Below are 15,600 nucleotides of genomic sequence, written 5' to 3'. Positions count from 1 at the left end.
TCGATGTTCATTCCCACCCAAGCCAGGTGAAGCAGAAAATTGAAAATTTTTAAACCACTTATTTTGAATTATTTGAACCTTTCAAAAATAATGGGGCAGATCATTATGAATAATATACATTATTTTCTTATTCAAACACTATCTATAAAATTGAGATGTATCTGAAAGTTTGAGCCAAGGGCTTAGAGTTTATGATACATATGTAAAAGAATGGGGGAAATAATTACATATATGTGGGTCTATTTCATATTTTGCCAAGTAAACAAAATCTCTCTGCTGTTTTAATCTATCCCAAGATCTAATCTGATTATTACATCTCTAGTACCGGTTGTATTGTTCTCCTCAACCACTCTTTGTTCCTCAAAGAAAAAAAACACTCCCCGGATTAACACACACAGGAAAAAGAGAAAAAAAATAGAGAAAATTCAGGTAATTGCCTGCCAAAGCATGTCATTCTTAAAATATTCAAACAACTGATGCAAACTGTTTTTTCCTAAAGTACCTAGATAATTACCACCTTCTCTATTTTCCTCTCAGCTGTGATATGAATGTGTAAGGATATATTCAGTCATATAATAAGAATATACATACTGAGTAACTTTTGAGAAACTCTTCCTGAGTTTTCCAGCCATCGATGCACCAAGTAAAATCCACAAGTCCAAAAAAAAGTTACACTTTCTTTATATAAACATTTATACCTGCGTATAGCCATGTGGTCGATAACGCACATGTGGGAATTAATTAAAGAACGAATGCCAAAGGAAAAAGGGAAGAGAAAAATGTCTTGGACTCTTTATTCCAAAAATCAATAATAATACACATTATTTTTTTGTTAGAAACAATATGTAGACAGTGAAGGTATGTGTAACACATGTGAGCAAATGGGGACAGTGGATAACATCAAGAGCAAAGCACATGGAATCAGGCAGACCTACACTCAGACTCAACTCCTCACTTCCTGATCTATCGCACGTTGGGCAAGTTACTCCACTTCTCTGAGTCTTTTGATGTCATCTGTAAATCTGAACTAATTGTAGCACCTCTCTCATAACATTGTTGAGACAATTAAATGAGAAAATGTGTGCAAATACATTAGCCCCATGCCTGGTACATTATTTGTGCTCAACAAATAGCAGCTATTACCATTATTCATAGTTCATTGTAGCCATTTGGAAGAATGGAAAAACAATTAATGTTCACACATCATTAGGTTAAGAGGATATTGCTATAGAATCATTATCCATCATGCGGGTTGAATTTTAAATGAATTCACTAGAGAAATGCACTTAGTTGCAAACATTAATAGTTAATAGCAAACTTAGCCAACTATGAAAAAGATTATATGGAATTACCTGTCACTTCCCACGTCCTTACAAACATGCATACAGCTCTGCTTGGTGTCGGGGTGTGGTGAAAAGATTAATCTATTCTGATTTCCCAAAGCCAATGAAAACAATGATTGTCAGTTCAAAGTATGAAATATCAGTAGTGAAATCTCATTAGCATGTTTCTAATAGCCTTCACATTTGCTTGGGATTTTTGTTGTTGTTGTTGTTAATAAAAAAGTTTATCCAAATTATATATATTTATATATATATATATATATATATATATTTCAGTACCTCAACTCCTGCCATACTTTCTGCAAGACCAACTTATCCTACTGGACTCCGTTTTAGCAACGCTTTCTCTGGAAAGCTTCCCTTGACCACGCATCCACAAGGATCTCTTGCTCTCTTCCCTCTGCCCTTGGCTACGAATTCAGTTATTAGTTCCTATTAATTCTTCTTTCATAAAGTCTCTTGCATCTTCCCTTTTTTTCCCTTTGCACTACCATTTTCCAGAGCCATATCATATCACCTCCTTCAGTTGTTCCAATGTGTCTCCTAGTGACAGGTCTTCCCTGCATAAAATGGCCAAATAAATCGAAGAAGGCTTTTATCAGGTAACCCCCGCTTCAAAATGTTGGATGGTTTCCTATTGCTAAGATGATTGTGATGGCCAAACTTTCGACAGTGAAAGGGGATGTTATTAACGGACTTAAACCAGAACTGCGCGGGCAAACCAAGACTTACAGCTAACCGACCCATGGCCACCTCTGTGCTTCTCCAACTTTCCTACAAAAATATTCCTAAGGGTGGACTCGAAACTAAACCGTCAAGCTTGAATTTAAGTTTACATGTTTAAAATTCATGATATTCTGACATTCTCGTATAAAATATATCCATGTTTGTTTTAATGTAAACATAATGTTTTAAGTCACAACCCTTTTACATGAAGAAAAGTTCAAAACATCTTACCCAAAATCTTGGAGCAAAATTGACCCTCCAGGAAGATTTATTATCAGGACACAACTCCTGAAAACGCCATTGTAGTGTAGTCTGTGAAAATGCCGTCCCCTGGACACAGAGAATGCCATTCATAAAGACCATAAAGTGAATGATGCTCCTTGGATTGAGTTATCAATCCTATGTGAATTCACTGCCCTACCCATGAAAGTGTTCCATATGGTCTCTTAAGAACCCCATTTCCAGGTCAACATCATAAATATACCTTCTCTCTTCCTTGCTTTCCCCAACACTACTCAGTCTTTACTATCCAGGTCCGTTTGCTCTGGTTGCCATATAAAATACAGGACATTCAGTTAAATTTGAATTTCAGAAAAGCAAGGAATGATTTTTAGCATGCCCCCTTCAATATTTGGATTAAAACTCAACTAAGAGTCTTGTATTTTTATTTGCTAAATCTGGCAACCCTAACTGCAAAGCCATTCCTGACCACCCCCCCCGCCCCCCGCCACCACCCCAGGGCTTTGAGGTTCTTCTGAATTTCTAATACAAATCATCTGTGCTTCCATTTGACACCCACCCTGTGTTGCATGTGTTTCTATCAATTTTTGTATCCATTTAGTTCACTTCCCTGACTTGACACCCTACTGTGTCCTTGAGAATAGGGACGGACACTATTGTATCTCTTTGTGATTCCATAATGCCTCACAGAAACTTCTGTCCATAGGTGGCAATCATACTTACTTGTTAATGGAGAAATTGATTTAAAATCAATGAGCAAGATGGCCAAAAACCATTTATTGAGCAACTACTTCTGTTCCACCCAAAACTACACTGTGAATTATTTCAAAGAGCTTATAGTTTAGTAAACAAAAATTACATATCAAAAACCAGTAGTTGGGGCCGGCCCAGTGGCCAAGTGGTTAAAGTTCCATGCACTCCACTTCGGCAGCCCAGGTTCACAGGTTCGGATCCCAGAGGCAGACCTACTCTGCTTATCAGCCATGCTGTGGAGGTGATTCACACACAAAGTAGAGGAAGATGGGCAGACTTTAGCTCAGGGCCAATCTTCCTCACACACACACACACACACACATATACAAAAAAAACAGTAGTGAATAACCCTAGGTCCAAGGCTGGTGGCATAGTGGTTAAGTTCGTGTGCTCCACTTCAGTGGCCTGGGGTTTGCAGGTTCAAATCCCAGGTGCAGACCTAGCACCACTTGTCAAGCCATGCTGTGGCAGCATCCCACATAAAATAGAGGAAGGTTGGCACAGATGTTAGCTCAGGGCCAATCTTCCACACACACGCAAACCAGTAGTGAATGACCCTAACCAGTATATACTCAAGTATAACAATATGTAATCCAGATTGTGTAGTACAGCCAACTGAGGGCAATGGGAGATCAATGTGGGTAGCACACTAAGAGTGAAAAACAATGAGGAGGGAAGATCTGAACTGGGATTCAAATTGTGGGAAGGATTTAGGAGAGGAGAGGAGAGGACTGGGAAGGGTAGTACCACCTGGGGAAAGTTTGGGGCAACTGCAGCAGGGGAAAGGAAACTCTTCTTTGCAGGGGATGCCTTTGCCTCAGGGAAACCATCAGGATTTCCTGGGCTGTGGCTGCAACTGGTTTTAAGGACTTCCTAGGATTCAGAGCAACTAGATCAAGGAGACTATGCAATAGCTGCCACTAAGTAGAGTCAGCCATATAGAGTCATAGCCCCTGATAAAAAATAATCCAAGCAAAGATGCTGTTTAAGAAATCACCCACGGAGGTCAACTGGGTTTTGTGCTCAGACCACCTGGAAGAGGAAAGAGCAAACCTTATCAGTCATGGTTATACATTACACTTAGGTCTCTAAATGTGGAAGTGCCTGCCAACCTTTACACCCCCCTCTCTTCATTAGCTTATGGAGCATCATTAGTGCAGTGGTCTTACTGAAAATTACGGAATTTCGCTTCCAAGAAACTGAGGACAGACATTGGGGCGTGTTCTCTTCAGTAGAAATTCATGTTCTTCTGCAGCTTTAATCTGTCACTATTCTATGAGATGGCAGATCCTAGATTGTATTTTTATTTTGGGATTGGCCCTCCCTAATAAAGTTGGTATCTTTAACACGTGCTTCTAATCTGTGCGTAATTTTGCAAAATATTTTGGATACCTTATTGCATTCTCTTACCAAAAAAGGTACAAACCTATGAAACCCTGCAATTCTTGGTTTTGATCAGTTCATGAAATTAAATGTATTGAACCACAAAATGTTTCTATCCGACAGAAATTGTGATTCCCACTGAACATCCAGGTACAGATCTCCTTGGACCTTTATAAGTGACGTAATTCTACTAACTAAATAGACACATAAAACGAAGAAATAGGGTTTCAGCCTTCTAAAATTTCAAAGACATCCAGTAAAACCTCTCAGAATGTGTGTTGGCGGGATTGTTATGACACAAGGCAAATTGTGTTGCTTATTTTAAGGAAATAAGCTAAAGAGGGAGGGAGACTCTTTTATAGAGACCTCTGGATGTGTTAGGTTGAACCTTATGCAATACGACGACCTTTGTTTGACCTTTGCATCTGGCTCAGCAATATGCGAGCATGTCCAACCCTCTGGACACATTGAACCTCACCCTGAAAGCAGAGCTAGAAGAAGACCTCTTAGCAATCTCAAGATAGATTGAGCCACTTCATTTTATCCAGACGCCCCAGCTTTGTCACTGGCCACATAGGACTTTGGCCTCTGTGGACCAGTTTCATTTGCAAAACTGGTGGTGGGATGGGTGCACAGCTGACTAAATGATATCTTAGAACCTTCCCAATCTAACATTATGTTACTCTAAATTAGCCAGATTTTGAATCTGTTTCCTGCTGGCCAACCAAATATGCACCTATCAAGAGTGCCTGAACTCATCTTCTGGAAAGTCCCACCTTCCCAAGGTTCTCATTCTCTCTTGGGTTACAGGAAGGATCGGAAGACCCTGACAAAAGGCAAATGTTACCAGTGAGGTTCAATGTGTCACTCCATCACCATCTGTTTATACTTCCTCACAAGTTAGTGCACGATGTATCTGTCATTTTTCTTAATTTATTTATCCCACCAATTAGATAACCAACAAGGGTGAGAGGATCTCACCTCCTTATCCCCATCTGGTTGTCGCTTGTCCTGGTGACAACCAACAGTGATAGGATGCCCTCCAAGGTTACCTGGACAGGAAGCCTCTTGAAAGAGAAAGGGGGAAATGAAATAGGGAGGGGGAGTGAAGGTGGAGTGAGGTCACCATCTGAACTCTCGCAGCTGCTTGGTGAGGTGGGCGCCCAAACTGGATCACACACAGAGAAAGGGAGATCCTGATCAGATCTGAAACCTAGGTTTTTGGTGTGTGTGGAAAGAGGGAGATATAGGGAAGTGCACTTGGGGATGAAGAGAAAGCAGCAACATAGGTCTCTGGAGAATGTATATGCTTAATAACTATCCTGATGAGTTAGTTCTCTGCCTATCCCCAAATGAGTATGTGGCCATTCAAGTTGAACCAGCAAAGAACACCTCCTGAATCTTACTTATGTACAACAGACCTGCACGCACATGTACTAGAAATAGCCAGTCTCTCTGTTAATATGGTCTGTTTTTCTTCCTCCAGATCGTTCTTGTCTCTCCCTCCGGTCCTCCTGGATCTCAATTCCTTCTGCGTTCCCCTCTTTCTTTAGCTCTCTTTCACTTTTTACCTAACCTGCTATAATACGTATCTTATGTCCTCTGTAATAAGGAGTACGCACTTCAGAGTTCCGTTTCTATCTTTCATTCATTTATATTTTGTGAAAGAGAGCAAAGCCGTGTCCCCGGCAACATTCATTCTGCGAGACACTCTAATTATTATTCAAATTAAAAGAAGGATTAAGAGGAAATTCAGAAAATGAAGGATACTAATTGGGGGTCTTCTATTTCAGCCTACAAGGAAAAAATGAAGGAGCTGTCCATGCTGTCACTGATCTGCTCTTGCTTTTACCCGGAACCACGCAACATCAACATCTACACCTATGATGGTGAGTTGCCCCTGCTAGCTAGATCCTTTGGAAAAGTTTGAATACATTTGTTTCTCTCTCACAGCTCCTGATATAATTAAATCAATATTTTATAGATCTCAGTAGTGACTTGCTGTGTCTAGCTAATAGGTCTTATTGATTGCCTATTGCTCAAAACAGCTTGAGTTTGATGCTAATAACAGCATATTAACATCTCTTAAGAAACATGGCTGAATTGTTTTTAGCAGCCGCATCCAGCATATCAACATCCACAATATGTCCAAGGCTTTTCTTGCAAATAATATGGTATGCTAAGCTGTGGTTACAACAGATCGTAACTTGCAAGAAAATGCTTTATGCTAAGAAAACTTGGGAGGGAAAATCAACAACCATCCCAGTTTTTGCTTTAGGGTAATCTTTATAAAGTTCCCGTGCTTTGCGTGTGCGTGTCAATAACCTAATAACTTCCAGTAATAAAACCGACTTATGACAGTAATAAAACCAAATAGAGATGATTTAAAAAGAAAAGCTTAAACAATTGGCATGGCTATAGACTTTTTTGCAATGCAACCCTTCCTGTTTGATTTATCCTGATTCATTCTACTTATTTTTGTCTCCTTCCTGGCTCTGCCACTGTCCTGTGACCTCCAGCAAGTTACTTAGATTCTCTGAGCCTTATTTAACTTTAGTATCTTCCTCCCAAAGGTTGTGGTGTTTAAATGGTTTAATGCAAGCCAAATGCAGGTGTAATTCTCTTGAAGTGCTCAAAAATGGTACCCTTCATTCTCAACAATACCATCCTCACTTAATTCAGTGAATTTAATCAAAACATGTGTTGCAGGTATACAAGTAGCAGATATAGCTGAGGCATATTTGGCTCCCTGTTTGGCTCACAATTGTTTTACTTTTCTACATATGTAAAGAGATACCTTAAAGATAAGGTGAAGGGATCTGTGGCAGTTAACCCCTTCTGTGCCTTTAAAGCATATTCTAAGACTCAAAGGTGTTTTCCTTCCAAAGTCATTCTCTCATGGCAAACTGCATGAATGCTAATTAACTGTTTCCTGAGGAAATGTCCTTCATGAGAAAGGTTTCAGCTTCCAAACAAAACCCTCATTAGAATGCAGGCCCACTGACTACTCTGTATAAATTCATTCAGTCAACAAATAACCGAGACAGATCCTTAATCTGCTCAATGCAGCTATAGTCCAGCTCCGTTCCTTCTGAGAGTCTAATCTCTCACTATGTGTTGCCACCGAGCCTCCAAAGATGAATATGCTTGGCCTCTCCTTCAAGGAACTCGGGGCCAGTAGAAGGGGCTTACGATATACAGTGAGTGAGTGAACACGGCCAGGTTCGTGCTGAGACAGAGGTTATACTCTGTGTCCTGGTAGGACAAAGAAGATGACAATGGTTTGTGCCAGTTTAGGACTGAGGAGGGGGAGGAAGAAAATCAGAAGTTATGTATAAGCTGAGTTTTAGACGTCGAATAGACAATTCAACATTTCTCGTGTGCTGCTTCCTGAAAGAGTTGCTAGAAAATTTCAAATCTCTAAAGTCTTTGTTTGCCTTGTACTTCTGTATTAGATAATAATTTAAAGTGTGCATTGCAAACATTGCAAGAATTAATAATAATTCGTAGAAGTATTAATTATTGTTTACATTTATAAACACAAAGGGCTATGGCCTGCACTTTACATTTAGAATCTTTTACCTTTTTTTTTTCTTGGAGCATCTTTACAATTTAATTTTTTTTAAATAGCTTTCTTGAGGTATAATTGACATATAAAACACTGTACATATTTAATGTACAGAATTTGATGGATTTGGACAAGTATCCTTTATCTTTTAATCTGCACAACAAGCTTACAAGAAAGGTACTCTTTTTCTCTCCCCCTTTTTGATGAGGAAAGGAAAACTTCAAACAGCTAGAAGACTATTTTCATGCAAATGTGGGCAGTTCTGATTCCACAGTCTCTAACCCAGGACATTTAAAATCCCGTCATCTTCTCAAAGAAGCTATTTTCGTTTGCCCATGTTCTCTCACAATCCTTTTCCATAAACTTATAAACTTTTAATAGAATTGTATTTAAGATATAAGTAGAAACTTGGATGCCTGCAGGAAAATTTAAAACATTTTTACATTTGTGAAAAAAAAAACCCCACATCATTGCCGATATATTTTTTGAACTGATTTTGTCTATGTGGTCTGTGAGCATTTAAGGATCTAAGGTCAGTTCCTGTTCACCTGGCATTTTACTTGAACGCAACCTCAAAGTGCACTAACCAGGCTGTGAAAAGAACGTTAGTGGAACTCTAATATTCACATCAAGAGAGGTAATATTTCTTCTCTGTTCTGCACTAGTCAGAACTCACCTGGAGACCCAGCCAGCTTGGTTGCCACGGACATTAATAAATTAAAGCGCGCTTCGAGGTTCGAGGCAATGCAGTGCTAAAGATCTAGAAACAGGCCACTTCAGGGCATTGAGGATGCATTAGCCTGTGGGGGGAAAATCTTGACGTGGAAAATCAGATTTTCAAATACTTGAAAGATGGTGATGCTCGACAGAGAATGGCCTAACTTTGGGAAGGTTCAGAGAGCAAAACAAGGACCAGTGGGTTTAAAATGAAAGACATGCAGTCTGGAAGTCAAAATAAGGAACATTCATCTGAGAATGAGAGTTGTCCAATGAGCTCTTTAAAAAAGTCATTATAGGGACCAGCCTGGTGCCATAGTGGTTCAGTTCACACCCTCCACTCTGGCGGCCTGGGATTCACAAGTTCAGATCCCAGGCACAGGCCTATAGATCACTCATTAAGCCATGCTGTGGCAGCATCCCACATACAAAATAGAGGAAGATTGGCACAGATGTTAGCTCAGGACTAATCTTCCTCATCAAAAAAGAAAAGAAAAGTCATTATATTTTACCAGGTTATGTTATATAATTATAAATATCCTAACAGATGCTAGCTGACCATCACTCCATTTTATATTGTAAATTATATTATAAATTATTGTGCAGCGTTAAAACTTGAGGCTCTGATGAGCTGCTTATCTTTCCCACATTAAGTCACTGGTGAAAAAAATGGCTGACATTCTTCAGTTCGTAAGCATTTTTTAAATAAACTCGGTGTATAAATCAGGGAAGCAGATGTTGCCACCACTCTGCACCACCACAGTGGCTTTCCCTGGCTCCTCTCGACCACTGAGGGATCCTGAAGAAGGACATTCTAAGTAGCAACAAAACAGGAGCAGATATCACGGTGGGGTCTTGTCTTATTGTCCCCATTAGACAGCAAGCACCTTGAAGACAAGGACCTCATCACAGCATCCTCCCCAGAGAGGACACCACACATGCCTGACGACTCGGGTCAACAGACACCCTGAAAGCAAAACCAGCAGGGTGTTTCCCACATTAGCATTGACTTGGCCAAATATTGCCAACCATTCAGGGAGCTCCTGTGATCGCCAACCACCGGATTATATATGAGAACTGGAGGACTTTGTTATCTTCCTCATCATTCAGCCTGAAAATGCCTCCAGCCGTGGTAATTTCCAAAATCAATCAATCAGTCTAAATCTGTGCTACTCGATTTTCTTGTGAAGCTCACATATATTCAAAAGGAAAATAAGGTTTAGTTTTAGACTATTTTTTCCTAAGTATGCCTACCATTATTCAACTCTCTATGGACACTATTGAATTTCCCAACACTGTAAATATTTATTCTGTTAAAATATATCCATAATTATACTAAAGAAAGAGGTCTGAGGTGTTCAGAACAACGTAGAGCAAATGATCACATGCAGCCTTTTTTTCTTATTTGACAGAATAACAATGCTACTTTCAATTTTCAGAATTCATATTTTTAAAACAAAACCATGCTGCATACTCTGTATGCTTAACGTCCTCGAATATCCATTTCCTAGATATGGAAGTGAAGCAAATCAACAAACGTGCCTCTGGCCAGGCTTTTGAGCTGATCTTGAAACCACCATCTCCCATCTCCGAAGCGCCCCGAACTTTAGCTTCTCCAAAGAAGAAAGACCTGTCTCTGGAGGAAATCCAGAAGAAACTGGATGCCGCAGAGGAAAGAAGGAAGGTAACTTTCTCCATAGGTCTTTAAATTCTTCTCTCTTCTTCCTGTCTTCCCCCCCCCCTTCTCTCTCTTTCTCACACACACACACACACACACACACACACACACACACACACACACACTTCTAGCAGAGGTTCCAGAGGACAATGACACCTGAATATGTGTAGGTCGTCAACAGACACAAAGCTAAATACAATAAACAGCCTTAGGCAAATTAACTCCAGGCGTTGGGCTGGGCAAGGGTGCAGGAGTGCTGAGTCCTCCGTCTGAGGGTCCTTGTCCTGCCCCCAGTGTAGCATGGTTTTCCTTGGAACTAGACAGCAGCAGATCCTTCCTCTGAGATATTTCCTGCCCAGATGCTCTTCACCCCGGGATAAGCACCAGGAACCTGGTCCAGTCCTCCTCAAGGCCTCACTACCTACCCTTGAAGTTTCTCCTTCCAAGATCAGGACCTCTCTGGGATCCATGAGTATCTTTCTCTACCCATTTCTAAACCTTGATGGCATTTTTTCCTTTTTTCCATTGGTCCCTGTTTGTATTAGAGAAGTTTTCTTTGCCAAATCTGTAATTTTCCACAATCAGATGAGTAAGAAAAGTCAAGGGTATTAAAAATGGAGGGCACTCCGAAATCCCAAGGACTCTATATGTAGAGATAGAAGTCATGTCTACATTTGTGCCAACTATGTAATTATGGAAGTCCACCCCATCAAGATGTTCTTGATCAACCCAAATGGAATTATTTTAGCTAATTCATTCCTACATTGTGTTTTCCACTGACTTATTATGATATATTTTTAGAATCATGTAGTCACTACGGATACGTTCCATGCACCGTCTTATGATTTGAATGGAAACTCTGCATTTATAATAATTTTTAATTTTATTAAGATGTTGTCTGTAAAAGGTTAGCCAACACATTAAACACTTCTATGTTGGATAGTTACCAAGAGAATGAAGATAGGACTTCTCTGAAAGACTGAATTCTCTAACAAGGAGTGCAGGACAAACCCAAACGCCAATGTGTGTATGTCTATGTGTGTATGTATGTATAAATACATATGTAATATCAAATAACAATGCTCAAAGATTAGAAGTCCTCTGATTAAATTTCATGAACCAGAAAATATTTTTAGTTTTAACCCTTGTGGTTGAAAAATCTTCCTGTGTCATGTAACATACTGATCGTAAGTTCAATTTTGACTTATGAGTGAGGTTCTCCAAGTGTCCGAGTATTTCTTTACATACGTATTTATTGTATTTGACCAATTCTGTTGTTATGGATATGGATTTTTGAAGGAGGAAACTGAGCTACTAACCCAAGCATATGTACACGAAGTTGCTTTAAAAAAATGTTTGCCAGCTTTTTTTATTGTTGTTTATAGCTTTCTTCTCATCGTAAAGCTAAATTAACTTCTTCAGAGTTACCATCCATCAGGACTTTGCTGCCAACAGATTTAAATAATTAACTACAACAGTAGAGAGCATGTTGCATTCAAGGCAGTTTAAGTTGTCACCCAAGAGAACTAGGTTTCTAGGTAATGTATTTAATTCAAAAGAAATTATTAAAAGAGAAAGAAGAATAACATAGAGATGATCAAAATTAACTAGTGTTCTCATAAAACTGCCTGAGTTAACTAATTACTGATTCTGGTGAAATCCTGCACTCTGACAACAATAAATTATCAACAATTATACATTTATACAGTTGAATTATACTGCAAATTGGCCACATGGCTAAAGGACATTTACAAACGTAATCACCCAGCATTATGACACCCAGGAAAAATGCCCTTTGAAACTCTTTAAAATCAGTATGCCTTCAGATTTCTGGTATTATTTGTTAAAATTTTCAAGGCAAAAATCATTATATCGAATATGTCCTGGTAGAAGGGTTTTAATTAGGAGAAACTATAACTAATTAACAGAAAGTGCCAACTTAAAAAATCATTAATTGATTTTATTCTATTGGGTTGTACTAACTTAATTAGCACTCATTTGAAGACCTGTTAATTCTCTTTAAAGAGCCTTCAGCAAGTGCATATATCTCAATAATTATCTTAGTGAGGACATGCGTATAACCAAAACCCAACTCAACCAGCTAAAACAAAAATGGGGTATGTGACTAAAAAGTCTAGGAGTGCTTGCAGCTTCAAAATCAGCTGGACCCAGGAGATGGAGCAATATTTTCAGAAAACTTTCTTGCATCTCTTCCCGCATCTAATTGGTTTCAATATCTAGAAAGTTTTGTTTCAGTCAGTCAGTCTCAAGCTATTTTCCTCGCATATTAGCAACTCTAGCAGGAAGAGAGCTTCTCTTTCCTAACGGTTCTAACAAAGGTCCTGGAATTCAGTCCCGATGGCCTGTCCTGGATCACATGCCCTACTTTGAGCCAAGCATGGTGGCCAAAGGGACGCAGTACTTTCACTGGCTAGCCTGGACCACATGGTCACTACTTACCTGAAGAGGACTTGAGGTGAGGTCCCTGGGGTAAGAAATGGGGAGGACCAGCACCCCAAAAGGAAACTGAGGAATTCTTACCAGACGAAGGGGAAACAGGTCTGAGACAAGTGCCATTACAGATCTCCACAATTTTTATCCAAAAATGTTTAGTGTTACTATAACAGTTCGAATAATTGTTGAGCTCATATACTATTCAATTTGTAATTCCCTTCTTTAGCCCTCCCAGCATCCTGTGTGGCTATTTTCATATAAATAGGATGAAAACATCACTACGCAGTGGTATAAACAGCACTGTCCCATAGAAATATAGTGTGAGCCATATAGTATTTTAAACTGCTCTAGCATCACACTTAAAAAAATTTTTAAACATGAAATTAGACATATGCAGCTAGTAGCTACTAAGTTGGACAGCCCAGATACAGATGATTAAGCCAGAACATTTCTGGTGAACGATGGGGGGGCTCTTTAGGCCTAAGTTTTTCAAATTGATACCATACAATTATTCAGATTCAACTTTCCTTGGTTTTTTTACATATTCCCTAAGGATTACATTGATATAGAAACTCAGAAAGTTAAAAAGAAATTTTCATGCTATGATTTCAATCTTTACATTATCAGAACCAGCCCTGGTGAAGTTTAGGACCTGCTGTAAGTAATAGGATCTTCTAAATCCCGTGCTGACTTCCTTGGCTATGTATGATCTCAGTGTCTGCGTCAGTTCCTCGGTGTGGGGAAGCCAGGCCCAGCTCTTATCCGCTATTCTCTCCCACGGTGCTCAGGTTTGTTTTCCCTTTGCAGCACTTAGCACAATTGGTAAGCATATGTTTGCATATTTACTTAACCCTAAATCCCCCCATTAGATTATAAACTCCATAAAGATAGGGATTGTGTCTTTTGTTTAATAGTGCCTGGCAATAATTAATACTACAAATATTTTTAAATGAATAAATAAATGATAACTTTCAGAGCCGAATGTTAAAGTAGCAATGTATAACTTGTTTTGACTTTTTATTTCATTCTCCCATCCTAAAACAAAATAATAGTCGATAAGTTTCCAAATGACATCTTCTGAAATTGCACTTAATAAACTCCACAATCCCGAGAATTCTTAGTCTGGGGAAAATCACTCAATTGACAGATATTTATTGGGCACCTACTATTTGACAGGCATTGTTCTGGGCACTAGGATACCCCTCCCAACGTTACATTCCAATGGGGAGAAATAGCTAATAAGTAAATATATAATACATCAGATGATACTAAATAAAGCAGGACAAAGAGAATTGGTAGTGCTGGAGTGCAAGGCACTATTCACATGGAGTGGTCAGAAAAGGCTGCTGGAATATGAGAACATTTGAAAAGAAGCAGGAAGATAGTGAGAGAGAACATTTGGAAAAAAGCATGAAGGTAAGGAGTGAGCTGTGCAACTCTTCTCTGGGGGTAGACCATTTGAAGTAAAGAGAACAGCAAGTGCAAAGGCCCTGAGGTAGGAGAGTTTGAGAAATAACACCAAGGACAGCATAGCTGAAGCAGAAGGACCAAGGGGAGACTGGTAGGAACTGAGATCAGAAGGTAGCATTTCAAGGACTTTGACTTTGACTTCAAGTGAAACGAGAGGTCATTAAGGAAATAAAACCATTTCATGACTTGATATGAATTGCAGCTTTTCAGAAAAATATCTGCTTATAAAAGCTGGGTGACTAGAAAAATAAATAGTGTTAGATAAATGGAGAAAACATGGAAGTGTTCTAGACTAAGAAAATGGTTCCAGAATTAAGGATACCCAGACGTGAGAACATACATGGTGTGTTGTTAGGGCAGTGGGTAGACCAGTAGTTTGAACTAGTAGATTTGGGACTTGGGTAGGGAGTTGGGGAGTAGTAACGTGAGACTGTGGAGGGCCTTGAGTGACAGGATAGGTGCTCAAACTCCATTAGGTAAGAAATGGGGAGTCATTAAAGGCTTTCAGAAATACACAGATGTCAGCCTAGCCCAGTGGTCAGCAATGTTTTCATTGTCCTGGACCCATTTCCTTTCCCATAAGTCCCAAGGTTTTAAAGATTCTGTCTACCAATCATGCTACATGTAAATAAGAATTTGTCCTGGCTATAATCACAGGAATCTATAACTGCCAGTTAATATTTCCGATTATCATAAAATAATAAGCGTTTTCTCACTAAGTTGACATAACTCTAACTCAAAGTAAATATAAAACTAGATGCAGATATAGATGTGAAATATTTCTGATAGGGCTTTTAAAACATAAGAAAGGCTAAGAATCCCCTCCTTCTCCATCAGTACCCTTGAAAGGCCTGCTTCTGGGAGTTTAGGGACCACATCTGGGAACCAGTGACCGAGTCTGTGTTGCCAGGGCCTTTGGATTCACAGCTGGAAGGCTGCCATGCAGGCATCTCCATGTAGGCTGAAATTCACTTTGTGCTCAACATTTTGGCAGTTTCCCCAATTCCTCACTCCATCTGTTGACACTCTTGCAGCCTTGTCCATCTGCTTCCTACATCAAACAGTCCTCCCTCAGGCTCCTTTGAGCCAGCATTAATGCTCCATTGATTAGCTAATGGAAGAATTTTGTTATAAAAGGAATAAGTCCTTTTCGTACTTTTTCTCCCTTCTTTGATCATCCCTGGGAATCAGTGTTCCCCTCCACGAGATAGCATCTCATGAGGCCAGCTTAAAGCTCACATTTTGAAATCAAAGTTTCCATAGCGCAT

The 15,600-nt window shown here is 39.4% G+C and overlaps 1 protein-coding gene across 1 annotated transcript in view; it reads left to right on the top strand.

The window, feature by feature from the left end:
* The window catches only part of STMN2 (stathmin 2), a 51,364-nt gene that overhangs the window by 21,600 nt on the left and 14,164 nt on the right, over nt 1-15,600 (top strand). The window contains exons 2-3 of the mRNA XM_008519920.2: nt 6,239-6,334; nt 10,242-10,414. Coding sequence (XP_008518142.1) covers nt 6,239-6,334; nt 10,242-10,414 — 269 coding nt within the window. The remainder of the gene's footprint in view (nt 1-6,238; nt 6,335-10,241; nt 10,415-15,600) is intronic.

The sequence above is a fragment of the Equus przewalskii genome, chromosome 8 (genome assembly GCF_037783145.1).
Source record: "Equus przewalskii isolate Varuska chromosome 8, EquPr2, whole genome shotgun sequence".
NCBI classification, from domain to species: domain Eukaryota; kingdom Metazoa; phylum Chordata; class Mammalia; order Perissodactyla; family Equidae; genus Equus; species Equus przewalskii.
This window is presented reverse-complemented; position numbering and strand designations above follow the sequence as displayed.